The sequence below is a fragment of the Hyla sarda genome, chromosome 5 (assembly GCF_029499605.1).
Source record: "Hyla sarda isolate aHylSar1 chromosome 5, aHylSar1.hap1, whole genome shotgun sequence".
Taxonomy (NCBI): domain Eukaryota; kingdom Metazoa; phylum Chordata; class Amphibia; order Anura; family Hylidae; genus Hyla; species Hyla sarda.
In genome coordinates, this window is record NC_079193.1 from 169066495 (window position 1) to 169092857 (window position 26363).

Genomic DNA, 26363 nt, shown 5'->3' on the forward strand with positions numbered 1-26363 from the left:
ACAACCTATAGTAGGGCACGGCTACATTATATAAATGGACTGTCATTTGCATAAAATGTTTAAAGTCCCCATGGGGAATATTTTAAGCAATCATTAGATTGCATTCAATATAGATTGCATATATCACTGTACTATGAGATTGTACTCTATTGACACAGTCTGGTTCTGCCAGGCTATATCAGAAGAGCAAAGATCCAGCATCAGGAAGAGGGTAAAGGTACCTTTGCTGCTATTTTAACTCATCAGACTACCGCAATCCTGCTGCGAGGGTCCGATGAACACCACCAACCCACTGGCAACTATATTTATTTTTTCTTCTTTTAAGCACTGTGGTCTTCATCTGTCATAGTAGCTGTCACTCACTGCCTATAAAGCTTCATAGACACTTAGGGGGAGATTTATCAAAACCTGTCCAGAGGAAAAGTTGCCCAGAGCAACCAATCAGATCGCTTCATTCATTTTTAACAAGGCCTCTGAACTGGGCAACTTTTCCTCTGGACAGGTTTTGATAAATCTCCCCCTTAATGCTCCAGGGTCTCCCTGTGTCTAGTGGTTATATATGTCCATAGGGTAGAATGAGAGAAGCCGGACTCCCTCTCCAGCAGATTGGGTTGGTAAATCCACAGTAAGTGAATGTCAACCTATAGCTATCCTAAGAGAAAAATAAAACAGAAATAATGTAAGGGCAGACTTAGGAGATCAGGTGGTTCTTATTCTGCAAACAATATTATTTCTCCACAGCTACTGCCCACTCAGCCATTCTTTACGTTTCATGTACCCGAAGTCCATTTTTATACAATTTTATTGTGCTGGAATACCCCTTTAATACCCTCTACCTCTGTTCTTGTCATTGGTGGGGGTCTCAGCGGTCGGATTCATAGAGTTTAAAAACACATACAGCATTGTAAAGCTAGGTTGTTGCTGAGGAGAAAGGCATTTAAAAAATATTGTAGTATAAAATTAGCATGTTGGCTGTATAATCTGAAAGTACAGGATTTTCCTGTAGCTACAAGAATGTAATTGGTACAAAGTGATTCAAAATAAGAAGTGAAGTCCATTGGAGGAAACCGGCTGTGCCAGTGCTTCTTCATGTCATTCTGAACAATGTCAGATGATGAACTCTCCATTATTAGTTGGACTAATAAAAGCCTGTAGACGCAGAAAGATGATGTGAAGAGCAAAACCCTATAATCAGATCCGGCACACAAATGTTATTGTTGGCGTCTTGCTTCCTCGTAATTATCCCGTCATATTCCCGGACCACAGTTGGGCATTCTCTGTACTTGGCGCATATGTAGGCAGAAGTCCTGACAGCCCAATGGTAAAAATAAAGATCCTTTTGTGAGAAGCAAGAACTGGATAGAGGAGGGGAATGACCTTTTACCCCTTTTGTGTTATCTGTTCTGAAGGAGTTACATAATGTTTTATTGTTGCTGGGGTAAAATAGCTCACTAGTATTATTTCCTTTATTGTCTTGCAGCACGTGTGGAGTGAAAGTGAAGACTGCTTGCCTTTCCTGCAGCTAGCTCAGGATTACATTTCATCCTGTGGGAAGAAAACTCTTCATGAAATACTGGAGAAAGTCTTCAAGTCTTTTAGACCAGTAAGTGCCGTGCTTATGTGAGAAGTAAACACAACAGAGAAACAGTATCACAACGGCACCACAGCGGACAATGAATCACAGCGTCTCGGGACTCTGCTAACTTGACCTGGTCCTCAGTGTATGGGGTGCAGCAGAAACACAATGTTCAAATAAGCATCAAGTAGAAAGAAAAGCCACACTCACCGGTCCCGGGGAACATCGTAGCTTTATTATGGAACTTCATGGCGTACAAACATTAGCACATGGAAATCCAAACAGCAGCAGGTCGGGGAGGCGGCGAAGTGGATGGTGCAGGGGTGTGAACAGTGGCAACGAATCGTTTCGCGTCAATCAATGACACTTCATCCAGCTGGAGGATTGACGCGAAACGATTGGTTGCCACTGTTCACACCCCTGCACCATCCACCATCTGCACACAGGATCTTTTGAGCTCAGTGACCACTGGGTTCTTTGTCACCTCTCTTACTAAAAGCCCTTGCCATACAGCATAGGCGGCGAAGTGGATGGTGCAGGGGTGTGAACAGTGGCAATGAATCGTTTTGCGTCAATCCTCCAGCTGGATGAAGTCTCATTGATTGACGCGAAACGATTCGTTGCCACTGTTCACACCCCTGCACCATCCACTTCGCCGCCTCCCTGACCTGCTGCTGTTTGGATTTCCATGTGCTAATGTTTGCACGTCATGAAGTTCCATAATAAAGCTACGATGTTCCCCGGGAATGGTGAGTGTGGCTTTTCTTTCTACTTGATGCTTATGTAAGAACTACTGTACATTTTATGTGGGGGAAACAATAAATGTGTGTGTGTGTGTGTGTGTGTGTGTGTGTGTGCGTGTGCGCGCGCGCGCGCTAACAATACATATCAGAGAAATACCAAGGCATGAGGTGGAAAGAGTTAACTGTTTGAGGTTTGCAACAACCAGGACTCTCCTTTTTGAGCTGTATGGCAAGGGATTTTAGTAAGAGAGGTGACAAAGAACCCAGTGGTCACTGAGCTCAAAAGATCCTGTGTGCAGATAGGAGAAACTCCCAGAAAATAAATCATCACTGTAGCACATTACAATCTGAACTTTATGGCAGAATGGCAAGAAAGAAGCCTCTCCTCCAGTAAATGATTCATTAAAGCCCACATTAAAGCCCACATTAAAGCCCACATTAAAGCCCACAATCGTCACGAACTTCTCGGCAGTTGATGATTTTTCCGGCATAAATGAGTTCAGCTTTCAGGTGCTCTGGTGGGCTGGAAAAGGTGGATACAGTCCTAGGAGAGAGTCTCCAGCCACCGGAGCACCTAAAAGCTGAACTCATTTATGCAGGCTAAAGTCAGCAACTGCCGAGATGTTCGTGACGAATCGAGTTACTGGAAGTTTGCTCATCTCTAATTCTAATGTCATGTCTGGAGGGAACCTGGCACTGATCGTCAGCTGTCCAATTCTATCCCTGCAGTGAAGTATGGTGGGGGCAGCTGGAACCTGCTTCATTCAGCTTCCCCTCAATCCTAAACAAAGTACAGATATATTCTTATTAAAAACCTCATTTAGACTTAGAGGACATGTGACCAAACCCTTAATAAAATAGAATTTCTTATTAAATGGCTTAGGGTACCCCAATCACACAGCTTTTTACAGTGTTTTTTTTTTTTTAATACACCTTTTCTGTTCCTGAAAGATGAGAGGGTGTATATTTTGTCTGACAATTCAGGGAATCTGTCAGATGGGTGTTATCCTAATTATAATACTGGGAGTGACCCTCAGGGGATGTGAGTGTTTGTCTAATATACACCCCCTGCCTATCATCTGACATATTCATGCCCATCTGACAGATTTCCTGACTTACACCAAAGAAAAGCAGTTGCTGTATGCCGTATTTTTCGCCCTATAGGGCGCACCGGCATATAAGACGCACCCAATTTTAAAGGTGCAAAATCTAGAAAAAAAAGATTCTGAACCCAACAGTGATCTTCAACCTGCGGACCTCCAGATGTTGCAAAACCACAACTCCCAGCATGCCCGGTCAGCCAACGGCTGTCCAGGCATGCTGGGAGTTGTAGTTTTGCAACATCTGGACATACGCAGGTTGAAGACCACTGGTATAGGAGGTAATAGTCACGTTTCCCCACCGCTCTGGACCCGTCACCGCTGCCCTGGATGTCGCTCCATCGCTGCCGCCGTGTCCCCGACGCTCCGGACGTCGTCTTCCCTGGGATCCACGCTCTCTGTCGCCGTCATCACGTTGCTACGCACGCCGCTCCTATTGGATGACGTGACGGCGTGCGTGATTACGTCGAAGGAGAGCGCCAGCCATGCAGGGGATCCCGGCACGGAGCAGACACCGAGGAGGCAGGTAAGGTCCCTCCCGGTGTCCTGTAAGCTGTTCGGGATGTCGCCAATTTAACCACGGCGGTCCCGAACAGCCCGACTGAGCAGCCGGGTTAGTGTCACTTTCCCTTCAGACACGGTGGTCAGCTTTGATCGCCGCGTCTGAAGGGTTAATACAGGGCATCACCATGATGTACTGTATTAGCCGCGGGTCCCGGCCGTTGATGGCCGCAGGGACTGCTGCGATAGGTGTGTATTCGCCTTATAAGACGCACCAACTTTTTCCCCCCAGTTTTGGGTAAGAAAAAGTGCATCTTGTACGGCAAAAAATACGGTAAAGGGCACAACTTTAGTGCACACCTATAGTACTATCTATAGGTGTGCACTTTATACAGCAACTGCTTTTCGTTGGTGTTAATATGGTTTGTATTTTTTCTGTGAGTAGCACTCGGTATATAATACTACAGGTTGAGCCCCCCCCTATCTTTGTTTTATAGATTTCCTGACTTGTCAAACTATAAACCCTCATATCTCTGGAATGGAAAGGGGTATCAAGAAACTGTAAAAAGGGTATTTGTTCAGGGCACCCTAAGCTATTTTTTAGTAATGCAATCTCTATTTTTTGAGGTTGGTCAAAAGTCCCACATATTGTTAGAAAGGTTTCCTGTTTATCACTGTGTTTATCCCTAGGCCCAGTAGTGCATATTATTCTATTTTTCTCGCCTCTAATTCTTGGCTAGAGCTAAACCCACATAGACTACTTCTTCCAAAACCTGTTTATCAATGTCTGGCCTTTTGGTGGTGACATCTGTGGCTTGGCTGCAGTATTCTAGAGCTTTGATGGAAGCTCAATACATGAGATGAGTGGAGCTGGATCGTGCCAGCACCTTAATGATTAGATTACATTATCCATGAGTATGACAATGAAAGTCTCCCTGGAGCTTTGCCCACAATACAGAGAGTAATACCCAGTTATTATGTTACAGGTATTCTGCAGTGCCATGCCTTATTCATTTAAGTGCTGTGCTTTTAATAGTTTATCTTCTTAAAGTAATATGTCACTTTAATTCCTTGGACCAAGCAAAGCTTTGCCAATCTTTTGTGAAATCATCATAGGTGACCCAGTGAAGCACTGGCTGCTAATTTAGTTTTTTTGTTTTGTTAAAGGGGTATTCCGGCCCTGAGACATCTTATCCCCCTCCCATAGAATTGCATAGCGGGGGCGGGAGGTGACGTCACACGGGGGCGGAGTCGTGACGTCACGATACTCCGGCCCCGTGGTCGCCACCCGGCTGTTTGTGAGCTGGCACCGCGGTGTGCAGCTCAAACAGGTGGGTGGCGAATACAAGATTGCGGGGGTCCCCAGCGGCGGGACCCCCGTGGTGAGACCTCTTACCCCCTATTCTTTTAAGCAGGTACCCCATTTTCTAGTAGTGCACCGAAAGGATAAATTCTGAGCCAAAACAGAAAAATCTGGATGTGCTTGGCGGGAACTGAAACCAAACCACTTTTTCCCATCAACCTTAGTTTGTTTGTTCATTTCATTTTATATAATTATATTATATTAGACTTACAACTACAACTGCCTGCAGGTTGCACTGTAAAACAGTGACCTGCAACTCATAGCAAAGTAGCTGGTGCAGCACTACAAGTCCCAGGAGTTTTAGTTCTGTACCAGCTACAATGACTCAGGTTGCAGATTACTGCTATATAACAGTATGTGCACTAATACATTACAGAAACTTTCTCTGCTTTCAGGTAAAGTCAGCCATTTTTGTCTTTAAAATTCTGTTGCATAAATCCTGGTCTATAAATCCTGAAGTTCCACCAATGTTTACTGATATTCTTGGCACAATTACAAGGATAACTGTTCCTTCAAAGCTGCTGCTGAGGCCTTGGCAATATAACAGCAGAGCAGTGATGTCAAGGAGTTACCAGTTGAATTTAAACTGCATTTAGATGCCATATATTAGTTCATATAAAAGCTGTAAACATTTTGAGGATCCAGTATTCCCAAAGTAAAGCAGAGAACCCATTCCATACTTGGCCCTGATGGGATGCAGTTTTATTCTTGGCGCTGAGGCTATGTTCACACCTCGGAATACCACATTCACCACCATTCAATGGGATTCTGCTGCGCTGTGCACATGGCAGAATTTCTGCGCCAAATGTTTCTGGAACGGAAATTCCGGTTTCCGTATCTGCCGAAAGAATGAAGCCTTCCGTTATTTCTGCGGACTTGGCACAGGATGCATAGCTGTCCATAAGATGGCGCATACCTGTGCGGTCCTAGCGCCAGCATGTGTATGTTAGCGCCCGCAGACTGTCCGTACAGAGATTTTCCATGCGGACATTCTGACGTGTGAACATAGCCTAAATGTACGACACCCACATGGAGCTGTACTTTAGACATCTTTGTGTAAATGTGTTCATATACAAACTAGCGGGCGACTCATGATGGCACACCTTCATTAGTATGGGTCAGAAGAAGACAGCAGTGGCTCTCCAGAATGGTGCCCATTTGGTAAGAGAAACTTTGATGGCAAACATAACTTTGTCTCCAAGCAGAATGTAGCATTTTGCCTGGACCTCCACTTAGTACTATATGTTAGAGTTGCAGCTTCTGTTTATTTATTTAAATTGAGGTGGAGAGCGAGAAAAAAAAAACCTATATGTACATTCTTCCTATTATGGTATTTGAAGTTTTCATGTTCAGCATATGTCTGCTCCATGTTGGTGGTCTTCATGTCACATTATTAAAGACCCTAAACGTCTGTCATTTCACAGCTGTGCTTCTCCTTTGTTTAGACAGGGGAGATCTATGCCATTGGCCTAGACCTGCTACTGTAAGTTATGTCAATGCAGCCTGGCTAGTTTTGCCTTTTAGACATGGGTGGTGGTGGTGTTGTTGTTGTTGTTGTTGTTGTTGTTGTTGTTGTTGTTGTTGTTTGTGGTCTCTGATGGATTCCTTCTTTTAACTTCTACAGCTACTTGGTCTCCCAGATGTGGATGATGACACGTTTGAAGAATACAATGCAGATGTGGAGGAAGAAGAACCAGAGGCAGATCACCAGCAGATGGGGGTCAGCCAGCAGTAGAATACTTAGGATATTCCCTATAGAAAGGAAAAACAGACCCAACATAATGTAATAGTAAACACATTTGACAAAATGCAGAAACACTCACAGCGAGCAGAGCATCAGGCTTGCCAACAGCAGCGTTTCCATGGGAGTTTTGTTGCTTTCCATCCATTTCTGATTCTAGAATTTCTATCATTGTTTTGAGGCTGTTGGGCTCAGTTTGAAATGGATCTATGGATCTGACCAACAGAAATTGTAAGTGCTGAATACTAATTAAATGACAATGGATGGGGACTGATAAATGTCACTTTAAGGAATTGATTGTTAACTATTAGCCCAAAACTAGGATGTGAGCACTGTATATTTTAATTTTGGGGAAAACCAGATAGAAGCCCTGATCATAATTTAACCATAGGTGTACATTCCCACCTCCAGAGGTTATATAATTTTATTTTTTCAGATGGCATTATTTGTGATTAAGCAGGTTTTATGTTCTAGATTCCAGAGCACTAGGAGAGCTAGGAATACTAACAATACCAATTGGGGGGGGGGGGGGGGGGGGGGGTCGGCACATAATGTTTTACTAGAACAGCTAAACTAGATAGTTTAGCCAAATGTTGTGATCTTTAAAGTCATAAAGATTATGGGGGAAAATTTGCTGATTATACATAATGCCCCATAAAAGGATTCCATAATAAGAAACCTTTTTAAAGTTTTTTGTATTCTTGGGCTCAGGGGGTTATTTCTTACGACCTGAAGACATTTCCTAACCTTTCACATTGTGTACACCAAAAATGTGTTTGTTTTTTTTTCTGTTCTGTGATTTTTTTTTACCTAAATAATGTCAATCATAGTGCCCAATAACTATAACATCCCATAAATTATTAAATCACATTTATTTATTATTCCTGCATTAGTACAAAGGACAGAAATCTTTGCATTTGCAAAAGCCCTTCCATACGGCAGATACTGAATTCTACAGTAAGATAAATGAAAAATACTGGCCAATGATCACAACTTCCATACATTTAGAATTTTTTTTTTTTATACTGGTTTTAGTTTTATGTCCAGATATATACGTGTTACACTGCTGTTACACAAACATCATGGCTTCCTGTGAGTAATGATATCCCTCTAAGATGTACTTGTTATTAGAAGGGCACTGCATTGCACCTGAAGTGACATTGGTAACAATAGACATGAAGTGGTACCTTTCCATTTTCAGAGGTCCTAAGATCTTCTGCAGACATACGTAAGATGCTGGTGCCCCCTGTTGGGCTGCATATTTTGCACTGTTATGGTTGAACTGGAATTCATTACACAGAGCAGGAAATATATATATACCTTGATTATATTTAGCAGATTACACACATTATTAATCCTTCATTGTATTACACTAGAACACTTTCTGCGACAACGACCTGTTAATAACAGTGTCCAAGTTTGCCATATTAGTATAGCATGCATAGATATCTTGCATTCCAGACTCTTGTTACTTTTTTCTAGCAGGGCTGACACCTGCTAACATACTTCTACAATAATGTGGGGGATTATAACAATATTGCATGTTGTTCAGATGCCTACTCCCAATGTTTAACAATCACTTTAACATGATGTATATCTTTATTTTTTATTATTATTTTTTTTTGTTTATTGGGTAAAATGTGCCCTGCAATCTCAACACTACAGGTATTGTCAAAATTTGCCTATATGAAGTAAGCAGTCTTTAATGTATAGGCCACATAGATGCCAATTTAGCAAAATCTGTAGACCAATATTATGACAAGTAAGATAAAAGGAGAATCTAATATGTTTGTCATGATTATTAAATGGAATTTCCAGGAAGAGCGCCACCTATGTTCATGGGCTGTGCCTGGTATTATATATGGCTTTGTTTGTACTTCATTTGTGAACAGATTAGACAAATTGTCTCCATAAGACCACTTTGTATAGACTATTGCAGTAGGTTCTATGGATAAACTCAGTATGCCACTGTATGCCTATACGTCTGCCAAAGCCTTCTATTCAAGGTAAACAGAAAATCCTGACATACATCTAATGGAAGGCTTAAACTAAGCTTTAGCTTCAGTCACTTCAGTAGGCCAACTGCAATACCAGACTCAGCCAATAGGCAAGAGTGGCGCTGTTTGTGGAAAAGTGGATTCTAATGTGCAACTCATAAATTTGCAACTAATAAATGTTAATGACCGTTTATACAAGAGTTTTCCATCCATAGTTAATTTTAGAAGGATCTAATTAATAACCAATAACATAAGATGCTGAGTGGGATGGCTGCTTCCTCATTTGCTTATGTCAGTTCTTCAGCCTTCCGTTGGCCTGCCACTGTGCTGAGGTATGTCTGACTGTCTTGTTGCTAGAATAAATTGCCTAAAAGAATTGTCAAGAATTTCTTATTCACTTGCTCTTTTCACATGACTAAAGTCAATTTGAGGCATAATTGCCGAACAGTCCTTGGCCAGACTCTGGCATAAAGGTGAACTCCAGTACATAACATCTTATGATCTATCCACAAGTGTCTGATCGGTGGGGGTCTGACAGCAATCTCCTGCCCGGCGCTCCAGCTGTCCTTGTGCATGGAGCGATCTCCGATCAGTGCAAGGAGACTGTCGACTATTGCACGAAGCTGTGGTCAACACATCCCCTCCATGCACCTCTATGGGACAACAAGATACACGAGTGCTGTATCTTCGGCAGTGTTCTGAACACAGATGTTTAGAACACTGGAGTGGCGGGCAGAACATCAGACACTTATCCCCTATCCTTATGTACCAGAGTTCCCCTTCAACTATATTTTGGTAAAAATGGGTCAAAGTGAGGAACCTCATTATGGCAATGTGAGCTGGTACAGAGGAACAGCTGCTGTCACAGTTAATATTTCTAAGAATTGTTACAAGAAAATGTGCAGATTAAAGTGTAGCTCCAAGCAGGCAGAACTCACTAAGTACTTGATTAATGTCCCGCACCCTGTCTAGTTACAACAGTTGATCCTCTGGGTCTCTCTGCTGCATGCTGTGTTTATCTCCAGTTTCCCCTCAGCCTCCGTAGAAAGGTGTCCATGATGTATGCCACCTATTGACTGTTGGCTGTCATCAGTAGAGGTCATAGTGAGGAAAGTAACTAAAGAGGCAGAGAGATGGTATTGTGAAGAATTACATACAGTATACAAAAAAGAAGGTTGCAGCAGCACTCTTGGTCAAAAAATGGAGGCTCCTAGCATACTTTTTGATCAAAACGTGTCCCCCCATCCAACCACGCGGAGGTGGTCTCATTTCGGATGGGACCCAAAGGCTCCCATCCGAAATGAGGCCACCTTCACGTGGTGGATGGGGGACATGTTTTGATAAAATAAGTGCTCTAAGAGCCTCCATTTTTTGACCAAGAGTGCTGCAGCAACCTTCTTTTTTGGTATACTTTGTTTGCCACAGCAGCGTGCACCCATGTATTAGGTAGTTTTGCTGGCTATTTTTCTTTTTGCTGAAGAATTACATAGAGTGCAAAAGGAGGATCTGAAGGTAATATCTAACGCATGGGTCGCAGAAGATGAAGTATATTACAAATATACTGCTGTAAGTAAGATCTGCGTGACTTGCATTTTATCTAGATGCACTTTACTGTAAATGTAACTGTGGAAGTCATTCATAAAAAAATAGCAAAGAACACCATTGTATAGCCTATTCCAATGTCTGCTATTCACATGTAAGATCAATATTATAATTTGAATATAGAAAAGACGGAGGAAAAACTAAGGAGAATATAGCTGATTTGGAAATGTTTTCTTGCTAAGGATATTCCATTATCCTTCAGTCAGCCTAATCGCAAGTCATTAATGTTCTGATATTGATATCTGGCTCATCCACTGACTAAAGAAGCCATAGTCGAACAACCACATCAGTCTGACAGATTGCCAGAACACATCTGACTACCCATATCAACATACTGACTGACACTTGGTAACAGTAAAATGCTTCCATCTTGTTTTTAGTGTCATTGTTCTGTGCAGCTGACTCATTCCTCAGTTTACAATTGGTCGACATAGTAAACACTCATTTCCAATCAAATGTTTATTTTAAGTCTTTGAAATACAAAGTTGGGTGGGATTAGGTACTTTTTTTTTTTTTTTTTTTTTGTGTGCTATAAAAACCAGAAAGGGTGAATCTGAGGCCTACATGGACCTTTTTAATTTATTTTTAAATATTCTTTTATTTTCTATAAATGTGTACATTGTCATTGAAATGACTAAGATTTGTAGTGCCTCTCTAAAGTTGAACAAGTTCATATCCATTTTCCTATTCTAGGGATACTACACCCAAAATATGTTGGGCTTTATTTGAGTTGCTTTGAGAAAAATAACTTTTTGTATTGTACAGTTCTAAGTGTTGTGTATGAAAGGGTATGTCAACCTCCGAACACAAAATCACATTAAATTAATCTACAAAAGAAGTTAAGAAATGTAGCAAAAAATACATTGTTACTTATGTTTTACAACCTATATAATAGTCCAGTGCTGCACCCAAGATTATTTAGGCTTCAAAGTGTAATGTCCCAGTATTCTTGGCTTTGAATAGGGCACTAAGGAGTGTATACAATATCAATCCAGTATTTTATTTAAACAGAGATTATCCAGGCGTGGAGAACAAAAGGTAGTTTTAGTACAGTCACTTTTTTGGACATTTTGTAAAAACGTGGGTCATTTTTAAAATAGTCAAATTGTCCACATCTGTACTTTATTTTTATTTAGTAGGATTTAATTTTGGGAGTGGTATGTAAGAATACTGGGGAGACAATCTAAACTCCCTTCACCAAAAATCTGGTGCAATTTATGGTAGAAAAATGGGCTTGTTTAAATTTGTATTTTTGGACCCATCTGTCTGCCTGTCATCTGATTGCAGGGATGTTTACGCCAGTCAGTGACACTTGGCTGCCTGATCGTTGGCCCTTGTAAAAGAGCTGTGTGGCTAGTTAAAAGTACAGCGCCCTAATAATTTATATCTTGGAAAGTATCATCTTTATACCAGGCAAATATGACAAGCTAACTGTATGAGTTTAGCCAAGCTGTTAGACAAGCTCCAGTGGCACTAGCAGAACAGTTCTGAACTATAATACAGGCTGTAACTCTTAATGATCAAACTAAGGCTAATAAAATATATTTACAAGATTGCATAGCTTTTTTTTATTATCTAAATTGTTGTACAACTTGCAAATTGATGTTAAATGATGAACATACCTTTCTATAATATGGTTCCTGAAGAGATGGCACAGTAGACAGCCATTTTGGTCACTTAGTTTAATGTTCACAGTAGCCTGAACTAGGCGGAACATTGCATGTTATCCAGACATGAGTGAGCCTAACCCCCCCTGTTTGGGTGTATTTTTCCTTTACAAGCTTACTGTATTCATAGCTCAACTCCATATCCAGATTTGCATTGTTTCCAAAGTTGCTTCCAACAACTTAATCTTTTGTGTAAGTTACCAAGCTGTATGTTAAAAATAAAAAAATAAAAAAAATGCTTTGTATTTCATGTAGACAAAGGTTTGTGGTGGCATTGCATGTAAAAGATGTTTGCTTCTATCTGTGGACTGGGGTCTTGGTTAATAAATCATCTACACTCTGACTAAATGTGTTATGTCTGTCATTTCATAGAGCATTATCCCTGATGGTATTTTTAAAATACACCGCTCAAAAAAATAAAGGGAACACTTAAACAACACAATGTAACTCCAAGTCAGTCACACTTCTGTGAAATCACACTGTCCACTCAGGAAGCAACACTGATTGTTTCTGTCAACGTACTGTCCAGAGCATGAAGGTGCTACCAGGAGACAGGCCAGTACATCAGGAGATGTGGCGGAGGCCGTAGGAGGGCAACAAGCCAGCAGCAGGACCGCTACCTCCACCTTTTAGTGCAAGGAGGAGCACTGCCAGAGCACTGCAAAATGACCTCCAGCAGGCCACTAATGTGCATGTGTCCACTGAAACGGTAAACAGACTCCGTGAGGGTGGCAGGAGGGCCCCACGTACACAGGTGGGGGGTTGTGCTTACAGCCCAACACCGTGTAGGACGTTTGTCATTTGCTAGAGAACAACAAGATGGCAAATGCGCCACTGGCGCCCTGTGCTCTTCACAGATTAAAGCAGGTTCACACTGAGCGCATGTGACACAGTCTGGAGACGCTGTGGAGAATGTTCTGCTGCCTGTAACATCCTCCAGCATGACCGATTTGGCGGTGGGTCAGTAATAGTAAAGGGTGGCATTTCTTGGGGGGGGGGGGGGCTGCACAGCCCTCCATGTGCTTGCCAGAGGTAGCCTGACTGCCATTAGGTACTGAGATGAGATCCTCAGACCCCTTGGGAGACCATATGCTGGTGCGGTTGGCCCTGGGTTCCTCCTAATGCAAGACAATGCTAGACCTCATGGCTGCAGTGTGTCAGCAGTTCCTGCAAGAGGAAGGCATTGATGTTATGGACTGGCCCTCCCGTTCCCCAGACCTAAATCCGATTGAGCAAATCTGGGACCTCATGTCTTTCTCAATCCACTAGCACCACAGACTGTTAGGAGTTGGCGGTGGCTTTAGTCCAGGTCTGGGAGGACATCCCTCAGGAGACCATCCACCACCTCATCAGGAGCATGCCCACGCATTGTAGGGAGATCATACAGGCATGTAGAGGCCACACGCACTACTGAGCCTCATTGTGTGTTTTAAGGACATTACATCAAAGTTGGATCAGCCTGTAGTGTGGTTTTCCACTTTTGATTTTGAGTGTGACTACATATCCAGACCTCCATGGGTTGATAAATTTGATTTCCATTGATAGTTGAATGTGCTGACAACAAAATCACAAAAAAAATTATGTAAAGACGAAAGTATTTCATACGATAGTTCATTCATTCAGATCTAGGATGTGTTATCTTAGTGTTCCCTTTTATTTTTTTGAGCAGTGTAGTTTCTTAATCCATGGTGCTAGGAAAAAAAAACTCAATAGTTGATCTTGACTGGCTTTTAACCCCTTAGGAATGCAGGGCATAAATATACGCTCTGCGTTTGCTATCTTTCTATGATGTGTGCTCAGGAGCTGAGCGCGCCTCCATAGAAGGATGCTCTCAGCTGCTATCAGCAGCTGGGACAAGTGGCCAGGATCAGTGATGTCCGGCATTAGCTTGTTAGACTCTGCTATCAAAGTTGATTGTGGTGCCCCAAATTTTTTTTTAAATGACATTGCGGCTGCTCAGCAGAGCTGATTGTGACACCCGTGGTGAAATCGCTGTGTCCCGATCAGCTGAGGGGACAGCAGTAGGGCCCGTTATCTACCTCCTTGCCATCCGCTCCAGTGCTCCTGGGAGCCTGGAGTGCCGATAACACTGATCAGTGTTGTGCTATGGCACAGCAATGTTTGGTTTATGCAATCTAAAGATTGTGAATAGTGAAAAAAAAAGTTAATAAATGTGAATTGACCCCTTCACTTAAAGGATAACTGTCTCCCTGATCACCCACACTAAACACAAAATACAAGGTTATTGTGTGGGTGACCAGGAGTGCAAAGAGGGGTCACTTACCAAATTCCATCTAGTGGCTCCTGTGATATTGCCCGATGAAAGTCCTGTTCTCAATTCGGTTACCTGCGTGCAGGAGGCAGGGCCCCGATGGCCGTCAGCCCCCTGCTTTTTTTCTGCCTCCTGAAACAATCTGCCTCTATTAGTATATTCAAATTCTGCGCTGCACTCTGAGGCAGGAGTGCAAGCGCAGTTAGTTTACAAACGGCTCTCATGTCCTAGTGAGGTGAAAGCTCTTTCTGCCAGAGCGCATGCGCTCTGGCCTCTGAGCGCAGCACTCACGTGACATGCAACTCATATCACTAGGATGTGAGAGCTGCTTGTAAACTAACTGCTTGCACTCCTGCCTCAGAGCGCAGTGCAGAATTTGAATATACTAATAGAAGCAGGTAACCAAATTGAGAACGGGACTTTCGTTGGGCAATATCACAGGAGCCACTTGATGGAATTTGTGTTCCCTCATACTATAACCCTGTGTATTGGGTTTAGTGTGTGTGATCAGGGTGACCATTTTCCTTTAAAAAAAAATAAAAATTATATAAACAAAGTCAAGAATTGTGTCCAGAAATTGTATACAATTAAAAAAATGATAAAAAGCTATAAAAAAAATCCCATCAAAACAAAAATTATACCGATTAAAAACTACAGATGACGGCGCAAAAAATGAGTCCTCGTAGATCTCCGTATATGGAAACGTAAAAGCGTTGTAGGGATCAGATGAGGATAATTTTAAGCATACTCATTTTCGTGCGGAACGTTATTTTATTAAAGTAGTAAAATAAAATTAAATCTATGTAAACTGGTTAATATTCACTGGTACAGTATCCTGCACATATTTGATGTGCAAGATTTGAAGCTCTAGAATCTATGCTGAAAATAGAAAATAGGGGTGTATCCACACGTACAGTATCCTGCGTATATTTGATGTTGCAGATTTTATGCTGTGTTCAGTCAATTAGTTACATTGAAATTTGTGCAGGATACTGTATGTGTGAATGGACCCTAAATTATATTTATTTGGCAATATACAAATTATTCACATTATAAATATTTTAATATAATCCTGAAATTTTGCATTTTTGTTATTTTTTTTATTCTGGCCACTAAGCCTAATGATAAAAACTTTTTAGCGTTTTCCTTATCACACAGGACTACAGTGAAAGGTGATAACAGTGTATAGATAACAACTTAGACTCTGTCACAATAGTCAACTCTTCTATTAAATTAAAGCCGACCCTATTGACTTTATCATTTCTATGACCATGGGGCTTGCTGTAGAACATATCTTTAAATCTTGTGCAGAAAGCTCAGGCAGTATGGCTTCTCATAGTTATGCACAAACAAATAAAAATGGGTAAGTATAGGTTACACATTCCCTTTAACGACTACAGTAATATGTTCAACCCTGACTTATCTTCTGATTGTATCATGAAGAAAACATAGGCCTGCTGTAGGCATACTGTAAAAGGGTACAACATTATCAACACGTCCTGGAAGTATCACTACAGGTAGGTAACTCTTTCATTAAACCACCCTAAAAAAAAAAAACTGGGATGTCATAATCAATCCCGTAACTGCCCTAGACTTCAGTTCACTGCTCTAAGCAACCAGGGATGTAACATTAAAGAGAACCTGCCCCACCACTGCCTTTATTTTTATTATTGGTTAGTTTTCTACTCTGTATTTTCTGCTCTGTCTGTCAGATTCACAGACTGGGAAGGGGCGTTACCCAGCAGAATGTGACATAATCTGAAGCCATACAGGGGAGAACTTCCTCCCTCACTCTGCTACACACAGCCCAGAGCAGTTCAGTTTGAGATGAGCTATGATTGGCTAAGGACCCCTCCCCTCCCTCAGTACTGCATTTCCTGATTTTGGACTTCTGCCAGGCCAGCAGGAGTCCAAAGTCTTTGCAAGAGATGGGGGGTGGGGGGAATGTACTCTGGATAAGTATGGAGACACCCAGTGGCAGCTTTTTTAAACACAAAACTTAGAAAACTTTTTTTTTAAACAAAGTAAATTAGAAAGATTTTTTTTATTTACCATAAGGAGTGCAATAGCAAACGTTTTTATATATATTTTTTAAACATTTATTTATAAATTTTCAAGAAAAGAGAATAACAACATACAAAATCAAACATCCCCCCAGGTGAGCACTCCACAACCCCTACATCTCCAAAATAGAAGGATGTTCAACAATAGAGGGAGCAAAGAAAATCAACAGGAAAATACCCATCACACATAGACCACAAAACAGAAAAATGAAGAGGGCACATGGTTCACCCCCCGGGGAAAACAATCCAACACAACAACACAGACACACACACACACACACACACACTCTCACTCCCATCACTACACCTTCTCTAAGACTGGTAGACCCCACGTGTCAGAGGATTCATCTAGCAACATATACATCTAACAACATCCATGGCACCCACACCTTGTCAAACTTCTTGGGGCACTTACAACTCACATAAAGGGCATGATAAAGCAATCCACTAGGAAACTGGGAGAGGACACATCCTTCCAGGCCATAACAATAACCTTACGAGCTCAAAACAAAAGAAATTGAATTAAAATGCGCCTATAACAGCCCGATACCAAACCATTGATCACTCCTAACAAACAGACCTCTGGCGACACAACAAAGGGAAATTCCAGATGATCCGACAAGAATTGCATTACGTCTCTCCAGAAAGGCACAACATAGGAGCAATTCCATACTGCATGCAAAAGGGTGCCCCTCTCCCTCCCACATTTAAAACATAAATCAGACCCCGAGATCCCAATACGATGCAACTTAACAGGAGTATAATACAAATTGAGAATAAACTGGGACTGAATAAGCATGTCATAAGCACTAACCACTGTAGGATAATATGTCTTAACTACCCCCTTCCACATCTCTGAAAGATCAGGAATATTTTCTACCCATTTCAAATATGCTAGAGCAAACAGAAGCATATGCCTGGGTAAAAGGCTTAGACAGGTCAGTGGTTCCCAGGAGCAGCTCCAATTCATTAAACACAGGAGTAACTTCCAGGGAGCCAAACTGGACGGAGACCGTATGTCTCAATTGAAGATACTGAAAATGGGCATCCTGAGGGACATTAAAATGGCTCATCGTGTCAGGAAATGAGGGAAAGATACAGTCATCCCCAAACAGGTGCATAGCAAGGTTTAACTCCATGGCTTCAGAACCCGTCCGCCTCCAACTCCTCTAGGTGTTACAAATGAGGATTACCCCATAGGGGTGCTCTGGGAGAAATAGCCGATTGAGGGAAGAACCCAGAAACCACTGAGCAGACCGCAGCCACTGTCTTAATAGGAGTCAACAAGGATGAAGAGGAAGTATACCTATATAATAAATTAGTCAATGTCTCATATGAATCAAGCAGAGCCCCTGCCAAAGCCGTGAACACATTGGAGAGATCCAGGTCAATCCACCAGGCTGCGTACACCAGCTGTTAAGCCAAAAAATAGTTATGCATATTATGAGCTGGAAGCCCCCTCGCTGTTTTTGCGCATGGAGCAGTGCCTGTCCCAATCTTGGAGGTTTAGTCTGCCAATAGAAGGATCTCAGAGCCCTGTTCAGTTTAACAAAAAAAAAATCTGGGGGGAAAATAGACGACAAATGAAAGAGATACAGAAATTTCGGGAGGAATATCATCTTGAAAATATTAACCCTACCTGCCAGGGATAACGGTAAAGAGTCCGATGCCTGGAGTCGTGCTATTGTACACTCCAGAAGCGGATTCAAATTAAGGGCCATAAACTCAGAAGGGTAAGGAGACACTTCCACTCTAAAATATCAAAATTTAGACACTACTTGAAGACCATTGGGCAACGTAGATGGTAGAACCCCTCCCTTGGATAAGGGCAGCGTAGATTTTTTTTTCGCAATTAACTCTAAGGCCCGAGACCTCCCCAAATCTATCCAGAAGGTCAAACAGCGCAACCAGGGAGCCCTCCACATCCGCTAGATATATCAGGGTATCATCAGCATACATAGAGATGTTTTCAGTCAAGGACCCTTTAGGTATTCCCCTGATGGATTCCGATGCATGGACTGCCACCGCAAGAGGCTCCACAGCCAGCACAAACAGGAAAGGAGACAGCAGGCAACCCTGCTTCGTGCCCCTGCCCAACGGGAAGGAATGAGAAACCTCCAAATTGGTATGTATATGGGCCCTAGGAGTGTCATAGAGCAATCGAACCCACGCCCGAAAAATAGGTCCAAAGCGGAGGACTCACATCAGGCACCAACTATAATGCCATTCAACAGAGTCAAAGGCCTTATATACATCAAGGCTAACAGCATAACCAGGAGAAGCATCTTCCTCTGCTGTGAAGATATTAACCCCTTAAGGACCGGGGTTTTTTCCGTTTTTGCACTTTCGTTTTTTGCTCCTTGCCTTTAAAACATCATAACTCTTTCAATTTTGCACTTACAATCCATATGATTGCTTATTTTTTGCGCCACCAATTCTACTTTGTAATGACGTCAGTCATTTTGCCCAAAAATCTACGGTGAAACGAAAAAAAAAATCATTGTGAGACAAAATTGAAAAAAAAAAACGCAGTTTTGTAACTTTTGGGGGCTTCCGTTTCTACGTAGTACATTTTTCGGTAAAAATGACACCTTCTCTTTATTCTGTAGGTTCATACGATTAAAATGATACTCTACTTATATAGGTTTGATTTTGTCATACTTCTGGAAAAAAATCATAACTTCATGCATTAAAATTAATACGTTTAAAATTGTCATCTTCTGACCCCTATAACTTTTTTATTTTTTCACATTTTTTTCATTTTTTGCGCCGTGATCTGAAGTTTTTAACGGTACCATTTTTGCATTGATAGGACTTTTTTGCGCGTACTCCATTGACCGTGCGGTTTAATTAACAATATATTTTTATAATTCGGACATTTCTTCACGCGGCGATACCATATATGTTTATTTTTATTTACACTGTGTTTTTTTTTATGGGAAAAGGGGTGATTCAAACTTTTAATAGGGGAGGGGTTAAATGATCTTTATTCACCTCTTTTTTCACATTTTTTTTGCAGTGTTATAGCTCCCATAGGGAGCTATAACACTGCACACACTGATATTTTACATTGATCACTGGTTTCTCATAGGAAACCAGTGATCGATGATTCTTCCGCTTGAATGCTCATGCCTGGATCTCAGGCACTGAGCAGTCATTTGGCGATCGGACAGCGAGGAAGCAGGTAGGGACCCTCCGGCTGTCCTGTAAGCTGTTCGGGATGCCGCGATTTCGCCGCTGCTATCCCAAACAGCCCACTGAGCTAACCGACACTTTTTAGTTTCACTTTTAGCCGCGATCAGGCTAAAGGGTTAATAGCGTGTGGCACCGCGCTTCAATATGACGCCGGGCCCGCCGTGATATGATGCGGGGTCACCGTGGGACCCCGCGTTATATCACGGGAGTGGGACCAAGGACATACTCATACATCCTTGGTCCTTAAGAGGTTAAGCTGTAACTTTTTTACATTAATATCCGTGGCCCTACCCGGGATAAGCCCAGTCTGGTCAGGGTGAACTACTGAAGAAATTACCCCCCTAAGCCTGTTCGCCAGTACCTTTGACATTAAGCAGGGAAATAGGACGATAAGAGTCTGGCAAGGTCAGATCCTTCCCAGGCTTGAGAAGTGCCACTATTAGGGCTTTCCTCATAGAGTAAGGCAAGGCCCTAGAATCTAAGGCTGCCATATAGACGTTAATCAAGATAGGAATCAATTTCTCCTCATTCACCCTGTACCAGTCACCTACCTGCCCATCCAAACCTGGCATTTTCCCAGAAGGCAAGTCTTTCAAAACACTTTGACACCTCCTCAGCCATCAAGAGGGCCTCAAGGGCTGAAGACTGAAGTGAAGTCAAGGGAGTAAGGGGCAAATCTCTCAGAAAAGACAGTATAAGCAGAGGGGCAACCTGAGAAGAGAAAGAGTATAAGGACCTATAAATGGAATGAAATACCCCATTAATAGTCACAGGGTCAGAGCTAAGGGTCCCATCCATTGTACGAATACAGGGGATGGATGCCACAGGATAGCTCTCCCTTGACAAATAAGACAACAATTTACTGTTCTTGCCAACAAATTTAAATAAGGCCGCCTCTCTATCTACCAAGTTTCAGGTGAACACAATCCTCTAAAGTCAATAGAGACCTCTGTGCTTTAGCCCATGCCCTCTCTGCGTCAGGAGTAGGGTCCCTAACCACTTCTGCCTCAAGCCCCCCAATTTCAGTTTGCGGCACCTGTTCCCTAGCTCCCAGCTCCGCCCTCCTATCCGCTACACTAGCCACAAACGCACCCTGAGTAGTCGCTTTATAGACATCCCATTGGACTAAAACATCAGGATGAGAGGCATTATGTGCCCAATAATCCCTATGCGTGACCTCTAAAGCTGAAGAAACCTCCTCCACCTGAAGCCACCCCGGATGCATTCTCCATAACCTAGAGGACAGATGGGGGATCAGGGACAAAGTAACTATCAATGCAGAATGATCTGAGATCCCTCTACTAGTGTAACACATCACTCACCTCTGGCAGTAGGTTAGCCGTGGCAAATGCAAGATCAGTACAACAGACAGACTTGTGCACTGAAGAATAGTAATAAAAAAAAGAATCATCAGGGTACTTCCATCTCCAGAGTTCAGTGAGGCCCAACGCCAGACGCCAAGAAGCTAATGCAGAACAGCCAGGGTCCACAGCACTGATGCGATTCAGCCGAGGATCTGGAACAATGTTGAAGTCGCCTATAAAAAGAACAGGGTCAGTAGGAAAAGAAGTCAGCTTGTCTGTAATTGAGTCCAACAGAGCAATATGGAAAGGTTAAGGCACATACAATGAGACGTGAAAAAGAAAGAAGACAATGAACAGTGCACTATAACATACCTGCCAAAATGGTCTGAAACTTGCAAGATCACTAATGGGAGAGACTTAAATACCATAACAGAAACCCCCTGGCTAAAGAGGAATAAGAAGAATGATACCCCCCTCGCTACCCACGCTCTCTTGAGGGCTGACACCCTGAGGTGGGTTTCCTGCAAACAGATCACATGTGGGGAGTATCGCTTAACAAAATCTAGGCACAGCGCCCTCCTGAATTTTGAATTAAAGCCACGGACATTCAAACTAAGTACTTTAAGAGCCCCATCATGGAACAAATGGGAAGAAAAAGCAGGGGAAAATGCGCCATGCATATACTGCCGTATAAGGAGAGCTCCCAGGCACACCTCTTTCATCCAGACAACAAACACAGACAAACTGGACATAACAACAGTAAGAACAGGTAAAAACTGTAAAACATTCCCAGAACTATTCCCTATCTAACTGAACCAGTGCAGACTTAAGTATACCCTAAACAAGAACAAAATCGGGCAAGAGCTACTTAGTATCCACTAAACTACCTCCTCCCGCTACCCTGACAGAATAACTAAAGGCCAATTAACCCTCTAACCCCCTGCCATGGAAATGTCTTACGAAAAATCATTCCTCGCACATCTACTACTCCATTCCTAACTAGGAAGGGAACAGGCAGTCCAAGATGGAAATCAGTTTGGCGACTGAACAGCTCGAGGTGCAGCCTCCGCCCACTGCATCGCTTCAGAAGGTGAAGTGAAAAATTTTGTTGAGGTTCCATCCACCACCTGTAGGCGAGCCGGATACAAAATAGCATAGCGATATCCTTTGGAGCGAAGCTTTGCTATAACTTCCGTAAATTGGGTGCGTTGCTTTCTTAATTCCACAGAGAAGTCTGGGTAGAAGGAAACTCTGCTGTCACCGAAGAGAACCTTACCTTTAATCCTCACAACCCGCAGGATAGCCTCTCTGTCCTTGAAGTGCAAAAGCTAAACCAGTAAGGGCCAGAGAGGCCCCGTAGGAACAGGAGGTCTGGCTGGGACCCTATGGGACCGCTCCACTGAGAAGAAAGGAGAGAAGGTATCCGCAGGCAAAATCTCTTTGAGCCAGGATTCTGGACGTGACGCTGCTCAAAGTCTGCCATAAAAATATTTGCGACACTAGGTGCCACGGACGAACCCATAGAAACTCCATAAGTTTGTAAGTAAAAAGTGCTGTCAAAACGGAAATAATTCAGAGTAAGTGTCATATTTAACCCCTTAAGGACTGAGCCCTTTTTAACCTTAAGGACCAGAGCATTTTTTGAACATCTGACCACTGTCACTTTAAACATTAATAACTCTGGAATGCTTTTACTTATCATTCTGATTCCGAGATTGTTTTTTCATGACATATTCTACTTTAACATAGTGGTAAATTTTTGTGGTAACTTGCATCCTTTCTTGGTGAAAAATCCCCAAATTTGATAAAAAAATGAAAATGTAGCATTTTTCTAACGTTGAAGCTCTCTGCTTGTAAGGAAAATGGATATTCAAAATAAAAATGTTTTTGGTTCACATATACAATATGTCTACTTTATGATTGCATCATAAAATTGACGAGTTTTTACTTTTGGAAGAAACCAGAGGGCTTCGAAGTTCAGCAGCAAATTTGACATTTTTCACAAAATTTTCAAACTCACTATTTTTCAGGGACCAGTTCAGTTTTGAAGTGGATTTGAAGGGTCTTCATATTAGAAATACCCCATAAAAGACCCCATTATAAAAACTGCACCCCCCAAAGTATTTAAAATGACATTCAGTAAGTGTTTTAACCCTTTAGGTGTTTCACAGGAATAGCAGCAAAGTGAAGGAGAAGATTCAAAATCTTCATTTGTTACACTCGCATGTTCTTGTAGACCCAATTTTAGAATTTTTGCAAGGGGTAAAAAGGAGAAAATTTTTACTTGTATTTGAAACCCAATTTCTCTCGAGTAAGGACATACCTCATATGTCTATGTAAAGTGTTCGGCGGGCGCAGTAGAGGGCTCAGAAGGGAAGGAGAGGCAAATGGTTTTTGGGGGGCATGTCACCTTTAGGAAGCCCCTATGGTGCCAGAACAGCAAAAAAAAAAAAAGACATGGCATACCATTTTGGAAACTAGACCCCTCGGGGAACATAACAAGGGGTAAAGTGAACCTTAATACCCCACAGGTGATTCACGACTTTTGTATATGTAAAAAAAAAAAAAATGTATTACCTAAAATGCTTGGTTTCCCAAAAATGTTACATTTTTAAAAAGGGTAATAGCAGAAAATACCCCCCAAAATTTTAAGCCCAATTTCTCCCGATTCAGAAAACACCCCATATGGGGGTGAAAAGTGCTCTGCTGGCGCACTACAGGTCTCAGAAGAGAAGGAGTCACATTTGGCTTTTTGAAAGCAAATTTTGCTCTGGGGGCATGCCGCATTTAGGAAGCCCCTATGGTGTCAGAACAGCAAAAAAAAAAACCATGGCCTACCATTTTGGAAACTAGACCCCTCAGGGAACGTAACAAGGGGTAAAGTGAACCTTAATACCCCACAGGTGATTCACGACTTTTGCATATGTAAAAAAAAAAAATTTTTTAACCTAAAATGAAAATGCTTGGTTTCCCAAAAATTTTACATTTTTAAAAAGGGTAATAGCAGAAAATACCCCCCAAAATTTGAAGCCCAATATCTTTCGATTCAGAAAACACCCCATATGGGGGTGAAAAGTGCTCTGCTGGCGCACTACAGGTCTCAGAAGAGAAGGAGTCACATTTGGCTTTTTGAAAGCAAATTTTGCTCTGGGGGCATGCCGCATTTAGGAAGCCCCTATGGTGCCAGAACAACAAAAAAAAAACACATGGCATACCATTTTGGAAACTAGACCCCTCAGGGAATGTAACAAGGGGTAATGTGAACCTTAATACCCCACAGGTGATTCACGACTTTTGCATATGTAAACAAAAAAAAATATGTTTTACCTAAAATGTTTCCCAAAAATTTTACATTTTTATAAAGGGTAATGGCAGAAAATACCCCCCAAAATTTGTAACACAATTTCTCCCGAGTACGGCGATACCCCATATGTGACCCTAAACTGTTGCCTTGAAATACGACAGGGCTCCAAAGTGAGAGCGCCATGCGCATTTGAGGCCTAAATTAGGGATTTGCATAGGGGTGGACATAGGGGTATTCTACGCCAGTGATTCCCAAACAGGGGGCCTCCAGCTGTTGTAAAACTCCCAGCATGCCTGGACAGTCAGTGGCTATCTGGCAATACTGGGAGTAGTTGTTTTGCAATAGCTGGAGGCTCCGTTTTGGAAACAGTGGCGTACCAGACGTTTTTCATTTTTATTGGGGAGGGGGGCTGTGTAGGGGTATGTGTATGTGTAGTGTTTTTTACTTTTTATTTTATTTTGTGTTAGTGTAGTGTAGCGTTTTTTGGGTACAGTCACACGGGCGGGGGTTCACAGTAGTTTCTCGCTGGCAGTTTGAACTGCGGCAGAAAATTTGCCGCAGCTCGAACTTGCAGCCAGATACTTACTGTAAACCTCCGCCCATGTGAGTGTACCCTGTACGTTCACATTGGGGGGGGGGGGGGAAATACCTCCAGCTGTTGCAAAACTACAACTCCCAGCATGTACAGTCTATCAGTGCATGCTGGGAGTTGTAGTTTTGCAACAGCTGGAGGCACACTGGTTGTGAAAAACTGAGTTTGGTAACAAACTCAGTGTTTTGCAACCAGTGTGCCTTCAGCTGTTGCAAAAGCTACAACCCCCAGCATGTACGGACAGCGGAAGGGCATGCTGGGACTTGTAGTTATGCAACAGCTGGAGGCATACTACTTTGGCTGGGGATTGTATTTATGCAACAGCTGGAGACACACTGGTTTGTTACTTAACTCAATGTTTCACAACCAGTGTGCCTCCAGCTGTTGCAAAACTACAACTCTCAGCAATCACCGACAGCCAACGGGCATGCTGGGAGTTGTAGTTATGAAACTAGCAGATGCACCACTACAACTCCCAGCATGCACTTTAGCTGATTGTGCAAGCTGGGAGTTGTAGTTATACAACAGCTGAAGGTACACTTTTCCATAGAAAAAATGTGCCTCCAGCTGTTACAAAACTATAAGTCCCAGCATGCCCATAAGGGAATGCTGGGAGTTGTGGTGGTCTGCCTCCTGCTGTTGCATAACTACAGCTCCCAGCATTTCCTTTTTGCATGCTGGGAGCTGTTGCTAAGCAACAGCAGGAGGCTGTTACTCACCTCCTACTGCTGATCCACGCCACCGCACAGGTCAGTCCCTCGCCGCCGCCGTCGCTCCTGGGGCCCCGATCCCAACAGGGACGCCGGGGATCGGGGTCCCCAGCTCCCGGGGTCTTCTTCCCGCACCCGCTCACGTCCTCCGGAAGAGGGGCGGAGCGGGTTGCGGGAGTGACACCCGCAGCAGGAGCCCTGATTGGTCGGCCGGGAAACCGGCCGACGAATCAGGGCAATCGTGAGGTGGCACCAGTGCCACCTCACCCCTGCTGGCTATGGCTGTTCGGGGACGTCAGAGATAGACACAAATAAAATTTACACTAAATTACAGTCGTGAAAATATTAATTTTTTGGATGTTGAAGTTAGATGCACGCGCGAGGGCTTTCATACAGCCGTGTATGTTAAGCCCACGGACGTGAATAACACCCTCCACAAGAAAAGTTTCCACGCACCGACGACGTTCAAGGGTCTGCCATGTAGTCAATTTATCAGAGCCCGGCGAATTACCGGGTCTGAAGATGAATATAAAATTAGTCAAGAAAAACTAACACAGAAATTTGTCGAAAAGGGTTATGACTATAAACAGATTGTACAAGAAGGAGAAAAAGTTTCAAAATTTAACAGTGCAG

At 42.6% G+C, this 26363-nt stretch overlaps 1 protein-coding gene across 1 annotated transcript in view; it reads left to right on the forward strand.

Annotated features, from left to right (window-relative positions):
* The window catches only part of MTURN (maturin, neural progenitor differentiation regulator homolog), a 34131-nt gene extending 21493 nt beyond the window's left edge, over positions 1–12638 (forward strand). Inside the window, exons 2-3 of the mRNA XM_056520695.1 lie at positions 1481–1603; positions 6908–12638. Of these exons, the coding sequence (XP_056376670.1) occupies positions 1481–1603; positions 6908–7018 (234 nt within the window). The 3' untranslated portion in view covers positions 7019–12638. The remainder of the gene's footprint in view (positions 1–1480; positions 1604–6907) is intronic.
* Positions 12639–26363: the final 13725 nt, after the last annotated feature.